At 38.7% G+C, this 13,182-nt stretch overlaps 1 protein-coding gene across 2 annotated transcripts; it reads left to right on the forward strand.

The window, feature by feature from the left end:
* Positions 1 to 406: 406 nt before the first annotated feature.
* Positions 407 to 11,946, forward strand: LOC134493256 (EF-hand calcium-binding domain-containing protein 4B-like). 2 transcript variants are annotated; one of them, XM_063297655.1, is made up of 6 exons: positions 407 to 1,569; positions 4,450 to 4,531; positions 6,068 to 6,182; positions 8,618 to 8,719; positions 9,439 to 9,515; positions 10,943 to 11,946. In XM_063297655.1, exons 1-6 carry the CDS (start codon positions 420 to 422, stop codon positions 11,028 to 11,030), a joined length of 1,614 nt encoding a protein of 537 aa, XP_063153725.1. In that variant the 5' UTR covers positions 407 to 419; the 3' UTR covers positions 11,031 to 11,946. The 2 variants fall into 2 exon arrangements, with proteins under 2 accessions (XP_063153725.1, XP_063153726.1); XM_063297656.1 differs by lacking the exon at positions 407 to 1,569 and having other exon boundaries at positions 4,291 to 4,531.
* The last annotated feature ends 1,236 nt before the right edge of the window (positions 11,947 to 13,182 follow it).

Genomic DNA, 13,182 nt, shown 5'->3' on the forward strand with positions numbered 1-13,182 from the left:
TTCCCCACTGACTTTGGTTGTTGGGAAGCCAGCAGAAAGTTGTGAGGAGGTGCTCACTTAACGACCCACAATTCTCAGAATGACAGCAATGGGACTGCAGGGATTATCATTGCTAAGCGATGCGGTTGCATGATGTAGTGCTTTATGACCGCATTGCTTAGCAACAGAAATTCTGGTCCCAGTTGCCATTGTAACTCAAGGACTACCTGTACCATCATGGCAAGGAGAGTTAAACCTGGACTCATTCAATAGTAGAGAAGCTAAAGGATAATTAAGGCATGTAGGAACCCCATATTTCTGGTAGATAGTTTTGCATTATTTGAACTCAGTGTTCTCTAGGATCTGTGTCCTTATGAACACTCATGTCTTTTTCTGTGTATTGTTGATGATGTGACAGGGCATCTGATGATGTGACATCAATGACTGAAGCTAATGTAGAATCCAGTAGAAGAGTTATTTCCATTGAAGAGGATCCTTTGATAGAGCCTTTTGTAGATGATGATCAATACTTTCCACATGAGCTTTCAGACCAAAATTCTTTGTTTAAAGAGTTGAATGAGGCTATTGCAGCACTGAGCAAAATGTCTGGATCCCATTACCAAGAAATAGATGACTTTGGTTTTCAACAGCAAGAGCCCTTGGATCAAATTAAACATCATGAAAGTTCTCAACAAAATATAATGCTAAATAAAAGACCTCATTCTCCAGGAAAAGGATGCTCAACAAACAGTGCTGTACAAAATAGAGTTTCTGAAGTGCCTAGTGATCAGGCTACCTCAGAAGCAGGAAGTCTTCTTAGAGAAGGACCAGTTCATATACAAGTCAGAGATCTGGAGATGAAGAAAGCCAACATTTCTAAATTTAGAAAGGAAGTCAAAACGCCAAAGCTAATGCTGAGAGAAAGTTTTGTTTCCATGATTCAACCTCATGTTTATTCAGACTTGGCCACACAAGTCAGTGACTACAAGGAAAGCCTAGTAGAAAAGGGGATTCTGGTTTTAGAAGAGGTTACCCAACCTGAACATGAGAAGAAAATTTTAAAACACAGTGATAGCATCAAGGATCAGCAGCTGTCCACTGAAGAAAGTGTGGCAAACCAGTCTGCAGAAATGAAAATAGTAGGTAGAAAGATATCCCAGACGCAGCACCCTCTGCTGAAAAATATGCCACCAGAGTATTTTCTGCCCAGGGTAGCTCTACCCAAATTACATGCAGGGCATAATCCAAGCAGTCAATTACAGAATATGTTTGGGCCAGAAATGCAGACCCAACTTGCTGAAAGACTAGAGATGTGCTCATCAGAAGACCGAAGAGAAGGATGGATTGGTCCATCTGAGTGTAAGAAGAATCAAGAGGTCAGTGCAGAATTTAATGAAGAAACCAGTGTTAGACCAGAAGTTCGTGATTGCCAAATGAATAAAGAAACTTCTAAAGACACCGCAGTTCTGTATTCTCATCCAGATCACTTGTATAACGTGCTGTTTGTAGGAGACTCAAATGTTGGCAAAACTTCCTTTTTGAACAGGTTGCAAAATGATTCTTTTGATGGAAACGTGACTGCAACTATAGGTATGAATCATGTGCTTGAAAATAATGTGATAAATGTATGGGCCTTTCCTGTTGAAAAGTCTGTTTTGGCTTATTTGTTTCTTTGATTTTGCTTTGATTAGGCTTCTGCTAATAGGGCTATCAGATCTGGGATGCAGAAATCCAGATGACCAGTAGATGACAGCAAATGTATAGAAAACTCCAGCTCTGCGCTGTCAAGTAGTGGTCATCTGGATTTTTTTAGCCCTATTTCTTAGGCTTGTCTACAGAAAGGAGGAGCAGTGACACAGTTCTGCTTACAAACCTACTCTAACTCAGTGGATAAAAAATGGAATGGCTAAATATCGATAACAACAGAAACAATACCAATAATAAGAATAGTACTTTAATAACAGCAATAATAATAGTTGTTTTTATTGTTCAAAGGTAACTCAAGAGGATGCAAATAACTTTTAGTTGGAACTATTCTATAGCAAAGCAGGATTTTTTTAAAAGAAAAGATCAAAGTTTAAGATATAAGAAGCTAAACAACTCCTTGAGTATCTTGAATGATTTCTTGGGATTTTTTTTTTTTTAAATAGGCTTATTTTGTGCTTACAAAGAAGAAACTCTTTATAAATTGGTAGGTTTTGATATGTGCTGCGGGTTGCCTACTACTAATGCTGGCCCTACTTCCACCTCTTCCTACTGCCTCTGTCATAGTCCCCGATAATTAGCTTTCTCCACATAGGAGGCGTCTTCCAACTAGTATGGCCCTTTTAAGTGCCAGAATGTGCTGTATAATGATGCAGAGATAGAGTGAATTTATTTATTTTATTTATTATTCAAATTTAATTACCGCCCATCTCCCCCAAAAGGGGGAATCTGGGCGGTTTACAATAAAATCAAACTATAATCATAAATGTTAAAATCTCATAAAACCAGACACATTACAATTGCAATAAACACACATAAAATCCAAGAGGGTATAAAATTCCAAGCTGGTGGGAGGGCCTCTAGGGTGCGAGCCACCCCCAAGAATGGTTACCCACTTTCCCGCCCCTGGCAAGATGGCAGAACCAAGTTTTCAAGGCCTTCCGGAAGGTCAGGAGTGAAGGGGCCTGCCTCACCTCCGGGGGCAAGATGTTCCAAAGGGTGGGGGCCACTGCAGAGAAGGCACGTTTCCTGGACCCCACCAGATGATGTTCTCTTACAGGCGGGGTCTGTAACATGCCCCCTCTGGATGATCGGGTGGGGAGGGCCGATGTAATGGGGATGAGACGGTCCCTCAGGTAACCTGGCCCCATGCCATGTAGGACTTTAAAGGTGATAACCAACACCTTGAATTGGACCCGGAAGCAAACTGGCACCCAGCGCAGCTCATGCAGCAAAGGTGTTATATGTGCCGACCTAGGGGCACCAAAAATGGCCCACGCGGCTGCGTTCTGGACCAGCTGAAGCTTCTGGATACTCTTTAAGGGTAGCCCCATGTAAAGTGCATTGCAGTAGTCTATATGGGAGATGACCAGGGCATGAGTGACTGTTTGGAGGGCTTCTCGTTCCAGGAACGGGTGTAATTGGCGCACAACCCAAAGTTGCGCAAAGGCCCTCCTGGCCATGACTGCCACCTGCCCTTCGAGCAGGAGTTGTGAGTCCAGGAGAACCCCCAGATTATGCACTGAGTCTGTCTGGGGCAGTGCAACCCCATCCAGAACTAAAGATGACAATTTCCCGGAAGGCGAGGCGCCATCAATCCACAGCCACTCTGTCTTACCAGGGTTCAGCTGAAGCCTGTTGTTCCCCATCCAGACCCCCACAGACCCCAGGCACTGAGAAAGGGCAGTCACTGCATCACTTACCTCACCCGGGATGGAGATGTATAACTGGGTATCATTGGCATACTGATGATACCTCATCCTGCGGTGATGGATGATCTCACCCAGTGGTTTCATGTGGATGTTAAACAAGAGAGAGAACTGAACCCTGCGACACCCCACAATAGAGGGGTCGAGGGTCGGATCTCTCCTCTCCTATCATCACCAATTGGGATCGGCCTTGGAGGAAGGAGGTGAACCAGCGCAGAACTATGCCACCCATCCCCAACTCCCTGAGCTGTCCCAAAAGGATACCGTGGTTGATGGTATCAAAAGCCGCTGAGAGGTCAAGGAGAGCAAGGATGGATGCACTGCCTCCATCCCGCTCCCGCCAGAGATCATCCATAAGTGCGACCAATGTAGTTTCTGTCCCATATCCTGGCCCTAAACCTGACTGGAAGGTGTCCAGATAATCCGTTTCATCCAGAATCCTCTGGAGTTGTAATGCCACCACCTTCTCAACCACCTTCCCCAAAAAGGGGAGGCGGGAGACTGGACGAAAATTGTCCAGCACAGTTGGGTCCAGTGATGGCTTCTTGAGGGGGTGCACCAGTGCCTCCTTGAATTCCTTTTGTCTTTCACTTCTGTCACTTAAGTAGGACTTCTGATCAATAACGGAAAACATTACTTTTTCTGTATCTAATGTTCGTTCCTTCCTTGTATTATAATGAACCTGCCACAACTTCTTGCTTTAAGTTGAACTATAAACATTTTTAAAGTAAAACACATGCAGGACGTGCACCTTCTGTACATTACTCATTTCTCCTAATAGGGTTTTTCATAAGTTTCAATTTCCTTTTTTTTTTTGTTAAATAGTTAACATGAAAGAAAATCCAAAGTCATTCTGTGTCAGTTTTCTGAAGGCAAATAATGTTAGGTAAAATCTTGATTTTATTAATGCCTGCAAAATGATTGATCTTCAGTGTCCTATTCTTAACTGTAAAATTCCTGCTTGCATTCCTCAGGGTGTTTTGTTTTGTTTTGTTTTTTGATCCAGTTTGAGCCTTGACCTGAATTTCCTTGTAAATGGTTGCACTGTATTCTGCAGGAATGGACTATCGGATCAAAAACCTGCTTTTGGATAACAAACACTTTGCTTTACGTCTGTGGGACACAGCTGGCCAAGAAAGGTAGTATAACGACTGCATTTCAGAAAAATAAGGACAAAACATAGGGGACTTGGACTATGCTCAAGGCTTGTGTGGTTAGTGTTGATGGATGATGTTTGCTCCCAGAATTGTTATATGGCTTTATGACAGCAAAACCCTTTTTGAAGGCAAACTCCCATCAGCAGAAGATGATTCATGCAACCATTCATGTCATTTCAGCCAGTCAGTCCAATTGCTCAATCAGTGCAAGAAGCCAGATCATAGCATCTCTGCAAAAGTCTGTCGAAGCTTTATATGAATATATCATGAAAACATATTTGTTTCCCTGGGCAATTAGTTCCAATGTTGAACTGTCCGTACCTTTAGAATATTTTTCTAATTTTGTATCCTACCAGTCTTCCTGTAATTTGAGATCATCGTTCTATGTCTTTCATTGTGGGATAGAGACACTTTGTCAAGTGGTTGAAAAGTGCAGTCATAACTCCCTTATCTCAAGGCTAAACATACCCTGCTCCCTCAATCCCTTTTTATAAGACTTAGTTTCAGGTCCTTGATCATCCTTGTGGCTCCTCTTTGCCACTCTTCTGCTTTTTAAGAATCTTTGTTAAAGTGTGTTCCCCAGAACACTGTTATGTGTAGTACTTGTGAAGCCTTGACCATATACTTCCTGTGATTTGAAAATCATCCATTCATGCTAAAATTGCTGCATGATATATTTTGTGAAATCCATAGCTTTGGGTACTTTAAAAGATGGCTGTAATATCATAGTATGTGGATATATGCATAGAGCACTAACAACAACAACAACAACGACATATTAAACTTGTATGCTGCCTGACTGTCATGGCAAACAGTTCTGGGAATCCACTCTAATATACAGTCTCAAATTATAAGGCTGTGTTTATAGTCAGTTTGGTCTAGTGGTTAAGGCACCAGGCTAGAATCCAGGAGTCTGTGAGTTCTAGTCCCGCCTTAGGCATGAAAGCCGGCTGGGTGATCTTGGGCCAGGCACTCTCTCTCAGCCCAACTCACCTCACAGGGTTGCTGTTGGGAAAATAGGAGGAGGAAGGAGTATTAGGTATGTTCCTCACCTTGAGTTATTTATAAAAATAATAATAAAGGGATAAAAAAAATTTAAAAAATAAAATATTGCTATATTGTTATATGCCTTTGCTTGTATATGTGTGTTTTAATTTGCATACAGTTGTAACGTCTTCAAATTGCACTTCTGGTGACTACATGGGCCTGTGATTCTCTGGTAGTTGCCTGTCCAAGGTCAAGCTCTCTTAGCTTTATTGAGATCAGCCAAGTGGTGTTAGATACTATTGCCAGCGGAACACTCATGGTAGAATGGAAACTGCTGATACCTTTTATCTAAAGACCTTCTCCCCCCTATTTAAACACATTCTAAGTGTTGTTAAAAGTAAATTAGGTTTCAATAAATTGAAAAGACAACATATGATACATTATAGAGTTTAAAAAAAAACACGCAGATGCACCAATATGTACAGTATGAACACAGACACAGATTTGTGAAAAATACCTATTTTCTGACAGATATCACAGCATCACCAAGCAGTTTTTCCGAAAGGCAGATGGAGTGGTGCTGATGTATGACATCACCTCAGAATACAGTTTTGCAGATGTGCGGTACTGGCTGAACTGTGTCCAGGTAAAGCTTTATAAAGCTTTATAAACAGCTGTGTTCCACTGTTTAATCTTAGTTTTTTTTTTCATTTGGATCTTGATGATTCTCAGAAATTTGAAAACCTGTAGCTGAAAAAGGGCTAGTCAGTGGTGTGTGTGGTTACTTTAAGTCTGCATCTGATGATGTTTATTCCTTTTATAAATACATTTAGGATTGCAGCTTAATCTCTTACCAGGTTGCTCTAATGTAGTTCAGAGAGCATGTCGCATGGAGCAGCTGATGCATGGATATAATAGCAAAATCTTTTAAAAGCATGTGTGCTTGAAATTATTTTAGGTAGATTGTATTGTTAAAATAGTCATGGAGCAGAACTTTGAAATTTGTATATGTTATTTTTAAGTGTGGGTTAAGGTGCTTTTGGATTATACTTTTATTGTACATCCTCCTTGCCTTACTGAATTTTACAGGGTGTCGAAACATCCTTCTTAGTCAGTAATCCTTCTGTATTTTCCTACAACTTCAAAAAAAAAAATTAAGGACAGTAGCTTGTCTGATTCATTGCAATGAACAAAACAAATATTTAATACTTTTTTAATTACTTAGGCTGAATATGGACAGAGAATGTTCTATTTTGGAGCTAAAGGCACCTTTCCCTTATATATTATTTTATATCTCATATTTTATATCTTTTCATGGAAATAAATAAAAATTATAGTTACAGAAAATAAAAATAAAGTTTTTTAAAAGAAACCTTTTGTAATTCTTAAATTATTTGTGGTTCTTGAAACCATGAAATACCTATTTTAAGGCTTACACTATTTTCCCACTGTAAAATGGGAAGACATTGTCCATCAGTTTTTATCAGTCAAAGTTTGAGGATGCTACAAGAACTGGAAAAGAGAGGTCTTAAAGAATGCAAATTGCCATCTTCATTATACCTTAGTGATGTTACATGCACCTCACTGTGTATCTTACTTGTTTTTAAGGCATGGGCATTTATTTTATATTTTACATTCTCCCTTTCATTATATTTCATGTGTCTTTATGGTGGCTTTAGAATTTCGTATTTACAATATAGCATGTTGGCAATATCTGGTGGACAGAAGAACATATGCTTCTCCCAGAACTTCAAGGGAATTTTAAAATTGCTATATCTTTTTTAGTACAATTGGGTGGTAAAGATATTACTTGGAGCTAGAGTCTGTCCAGCAACATGTTATATAGCAGTTGATGAACTACTAGCTGGTTTTAGTTCAGCATACCTATACTGTATAAACCATGGCTTACTCTGTGTTGCTGTAGAAATTCAATTGTTTGTTGAATAAACCTTGGCTAAACAAATCATGGCATAGCATTATATCTAAAACCAATAAATGTGGCACCTGCATATTGCTGAACTAGTCACCCTTATGCTTCTGCATCCTGTTCATGAAGCTTTTTGGAAGACATTTGGTTTCCCTTTTCTATCAGTCAGTCAGCTTTATTACAGTCATTGACCAACTCAAAATTCAGAACAATTCTGAGACAGCAAATAAAAATAATGACAGAACTAATAATTATAAAATTGATGTGGTCAGAGTACAATGTGATTTACAAATGATAAAGCAAAACTTAGCCACATTCAGAGAAATACAGTCACAATGGTCGGACAATAATAACTGTAAATAAATTGAATCTGTGTGGTCTGGAAATCCGACTAGATAGGGAGGGAAGCTGTTGGCTGTAATAACCCTTTTCTGTTCACAATGTTCATCAGCAAAAACCTGCAGCCTCCCTATGAACTATTACAGAAGCCACCACTATGTCTTACTTTGTTATAACTTAAAGACAGTGAATTAAGAGAAACTCTGAAAGCAAATCCACAATTGGGCCTAGAGTTGGCTACACCGCAGTTAAGAGACTCAACCCATCACAGTGCTTCTGTTCATTATTTGTGTTCAGGTAGATACAGAATATTGGACCTAATAAGATCAAATTCTGCACAAGACATGCTCAGTTTCTCTGCCTATAAAATGGGAGCAGTTTAATTTAAAAAGATGTGATAATTTTTTGTTTATTTTATGGCATGTGCTAGACCAAACCTCACACTAAGCTATAATGTGTTTGGTTCAGGTTTACCTGTATTATGTGAAGTCAGCCATGGTTCGTAAGGCATGGTCTATGCTTTAACTGTGGTGTATGAAATGAACTACTGACAGTTATTCAATAAACCATTGTTAAAACAACTGTTTGTGAAACTAGCCATTGTTTTAAATAGTGTAAAAAGGTAATTAAAAGTAGATCTTTCCAGGTAAATGAGCAGGCTGTGTTTTTTTTAACGATTAGGAAACTTAATCCCAATAGGTTTTCCTTTATTACTGTCAGTAGGTTCATTCAAGGTATTTTGATTTCATTTCCTATATGAAATGTGTGCTTCCTCATAGTGTGCTTCCTCATTCCTATTGTGTGCTTCCTCATAGGAAGGAGCCGGGGAGGGAGTCATGGTCCTTCTGCTTGGGAACAAAACAGACTGCAATGCGGAAAGGAGAGTATCTGAGAAGGATGGAGCCCATTTGGCCAAGGTATACTCCTCAGCTTTTCTCTTATCATTTTAATTATTTTTCCATTGATGGTAAAAATAAACATTCATCCATTAATTTAATAAAAATATTAAATTAATCATAAGAAACTTGTTCAAATGTTGTGGATGGCCTTAGCCCTTTTATATGTGTTTGTCCAAGACTTACTCTCTGCAGGGAGAGAGGGGAAAATTTTGGTATGTCATAAGCCCTAGTTTCATGGCAAACTGAAACAGGCTACAACGATCTAAAAAAGGGTGGGGAGTTTCATTGGCATTTGTACCTGTACTTCATTGATATGGGCATATGTGGGTACAGCATGAATATATTGAAATTGAAATATTACTAGAATGTGCAAGTCTATACTGAAAGAGCTCATTTCAAGGTACTTGCAAAACTATAAATCAGTGATGGTATATATATTAATAGGTTTTAGGATTCATGTGGGTGATCTGATAGCTTATCCCAGTTCATTTCAATCAAATCAGTTGCCAATGACAAAACCATTTTTTTTTGATCCAGTGGGTAACTGCTCTGATTCAATCCATCGTTCTCTAAAGCAAGAATAGAAAAATTTGACAATGTTCAGTGTGATATTGCATCTTCCAGGTAAAATAGCAGGACGGGGAGTTGGATTCAGTTTTTGTGGTTAAGTATAACATTTGTCAGCTCAAAAAAGTATATGTTCCTTGTCATTGCTGTCTCTTACATTTTTGTGCCAGGCATGTCGACTCCTGTTTTATGAATGCAGTGCTGCTTCAGGTCACAATGTCACAGAATCCATAATCCATTTAGTCAGGTGAGTAATTAATGCCAGCTTTTACTTAGTTGTTACAGCACAAATCCATACATTTCTCATTCAAAAACATACAGCTACTGAGCTCTTCCTAAATAGTGAATGATTTAGTAAAACTTTGTTGAATATTCATTGTGGAGCATGATGATGACAGTTATACCCATAGTGTCAAGACTGATTAAGCAGGGGTTTTCAAACTTCCAGGGTGTGGAACCTGTTTGTTTTTTTTAAAAAAATCCTGGAAACCCTGATCAAGAGGTAAAGCTCTAGTGACAGAAATTGGCTGCATTTGAGTTAACATGTTTTGCCCTTAGTCTCCCACGGAACCCCATCAAGTTCTCATGGGATCCTAGGGTTTTACAGAAACCCTGGGCTTCACACATAATGAAACTAGTACAGAGAGGCCTGACTTGTATCAAACAATTTTTTGAGATGCACTGTTGGCATTTTATCATGATATATAACCAGGAAGCAAGGTAATGAAAATATTTAGGTCTAGTTTTTGTCCCACCAACAGGAGTATCTTCTAGATACAGTCTCCTGCAGCAGACTTCCCCCTGGCAGAATGGATGTGCTGACTCCCTCCCATTCCTTGCAATCAGGGCTGCAACTGGGGGGGGGGGACAAGCGGGGCATGTGCCCGGGGCACTGCGTTGGGGGGGTGCCAAAATGAGCACTGGGGGACGCCAAAATGGGCGTGGAATCCATGTTTGCCCCTGGTGGCACAGACCCTAGTTGCGGGCCTGCCTGCAATTGTTTGTGCTTTCCAAAATTAGGCTCTATAGAATTAGGGGACCCTCTAGAACAAAGTGGAGAGGGAAGTTGTGCTCCCATTACTAGCTGGATCACTTCAGAGAAAGTACGAAGCCCTTTCTGTAAACTGTGGCCAATGCCTAAATTCTGTCATTGATTCCTGAAATATTAAGTAGAAGCCTTTCTACTTAAATGTTCTTAATAGCTAGTGCTGGATTAGCTGCAATAGAAAAATAATTCCAAAATAATTAGGATCTAAACAGAAGATTGATAGATATGATGAACAGGGAGATGGAATGTCTTCTGTTTTTTGTTTTGCTTGTCATGAAAAATATACTGGTCACCAATAAATGCCTGTAACCTTTATGTAGGCACATGCCACTCAATAATCTTGCTAAGAAAATGAATTTTCCAAGTATAAACTACAGGAGATCCAGCCCCAAAGATTCTATACATAAATAATGTATGGTGATTATATACAAATTATGTAATTATAGGCAAAGTATTATGTGATGAGTTTAGAATGAGTAAAGTAGTGCTTCCATGTGTGAGTAGACTGTTTTTATTTAAGGGGAGAGTGTGTGTGAAAGAGACCTGTGATGGTCTTGGAAATTTTTGAAAATCTTTTGGATTATGCAAAATAGTATACAGACTATTTTTTTCTATGTTTATGATAGGTTGATGAAAACTCAGGAAGACCAATTAAAACAGAAGGTTCTAGAATTGCCAGTGCCACTTAAAAATAAGAGAAGTTGTTGTTTATAAAGTGGAAAAGACTAATGACTATCGATCCTTGTGTCTACTGTGTGACTGTGTATACTGTTTGTCCTCTTGAATCTGGGTTGAATACAACTTGTATGGCATAGGAAGTTTTGCCACTTCAGATGAAAACTGAGGATGGTCATCGTTCTGCAGATTTCAGACTTTGAGCCACTCTGGATCCCTGTCTTGTTCTTTCCACTAGAGATTCTCAAACTTTTCTCCATAGGAAATTTGCAGAACAATTGTGAAGTTAACTCTATTTCCTCTGCATTTAGCCATCTTATTCAATAGATCTGGCCTAGGATCTGTGACTTTTATAATAATGGTACAGCTGACTAGGTTGCCCCTTAAAATGTATCTGTTAAAGAGGCTATTATTAGTGTTCTGCCGTAGGGGCTGAGATGTTCATAAAAGGGACTGGTATTGAAAACAATGCCGGTGCTGGAAAAAAAAAGTTTATTTCAGACGAGTTATGCACATGTTTTGGATTGTAGAAAAGAACAGCAATAAATACTGCTTTTTGGAAAAACAGTGGGAAAACTATTGCACTTTGAGATAACAACATATAAAATAAGCTATGTTTTAGCACAGAGTTTCCTCTGCTTATTAGTAAGGTTTTGTGGGTCTTCCATGATTTCAAATTGACGGTAAAGAAGATCTTAATGTGTGGAAGCTATCTCTGTTGCTTATTATTCTATTATGCATATAATTATATCACAGTGTGGATTTTCCTGTTTATGACATCCTTGTGCTGACAAATGTAACATTGGCATAAGAATGATAAGGCATACATATATTATGTTACCTTTAATGTTCCTTTTACACTATACCAATTACATGTTTAAGTATAATATGATCTCCATGTTTATACAGTTGCAGTTCATAGATACTTTAAATAAATAAAATACACTGTTCCTAATATACAGTTCAGATTCTTCTCTCCATAGGATTTCAATGACATGGAGAGAGAGAGAGAGCTACCTACAGATTTATTCTACCCTTACCATTGTGTTTTAATTTGTTCCCTGCCAGTGATGTCCTCAGGGTGTGGTCAAAAAAGTTGGTTAAGGTGATTAAGGTGGAGCTTTGCACTTATCTCCTAGAGACTCTTGGATATCTGTATAGTAGTTTTCTTGGATGTATGGAAGCTGTTTGCATTGTCTTCTTATATGATTTTAAAAAAAATTTACTTCCTAGCCTGGCTTACAGCCTCGGGACTTCCTGGGCAGTCCCTCATCCAGATACTAACCCAGTCTGATCCTGTTTAGCTTTTTTTGAGAGCAGCAAAGTTGGTTAGTGTGGCTGCCAGTTATTGGCAAAAACATACCAGAATGTAACCCTGTGACCCACTGTCAAAAATGAGCTCTAGGCTATTAGTAACAATCCTAGATAAATTCATCAATATTGGACTCAGTTATTCAACTCCAGTATTGTGTTGATTGATTTGAAACATCCACAGTAACATTTTCCTAAACTAATTCCAAAGCAGTTTATGTTCCTGAAAGATTTTTCTTTAAAAAAATTGTAACAATTTACTAGGATACAAGCAGAACATTAAATCTTTGTTTTAATTTTTAGTGAGTCATCCATTAGCCAAAGATAACTTTTGCTCTTTTCTGTCTGCTCTTTGTGTTTTTTCTCCACCATCTGTAAATAGTCCTGAATGCAGGGAAAAGGGCTCTCAAGAAAACTGCCAATTGTGTACAAAAGGTATCACTTTTCTTGCTTCAGATATCAAATTGCTACAACAGAAAGCACATGTGTCTTATGATCAACCTTGTTTGAACTGTCTCCACCAGATGGCAGCAACACAATTTAAAATTTATCACTTGTGTTAACAAGCTTGGGCCAATTTGAATTTCTTCCAGAATCTTTAATTTGAAAATCAACAACAGTGAAATGAGATCCTAATCAAAACAGCTATTTTAAAAGCAAGTTGAACTAGTAACAAGAAAAATCCTATACTGATAATAAATCATCCTACAAACAAGAGTGAAACAACAGTGACAAAACACAGAGATAAGTACAATAATTAGAACAATAAATGGTATCTCATGTTTCATTTTGAGTTTCATTTCAAGTGAGTTTACGGTCAAGAGTTAAAATTTCATGCAACCACACAAAAATCATCTTAAGAAAATACTGAGCTCCACTT

This window comes from Candoia aspera, chromosome 3 (assembly GCF_035149785.1).
Source record: "Candoia aspera isolate rCanAsp1 chromosome 3, rCanAsp1.hap2, whole genome shotgun sequence".
NCBI classification, from domain to species: domain Eukaryota; kingdom Metazoa; phylum Chordata; class Lepidosauria; order Squamata; family Boidae; genus Candoia; species Candoia aspera.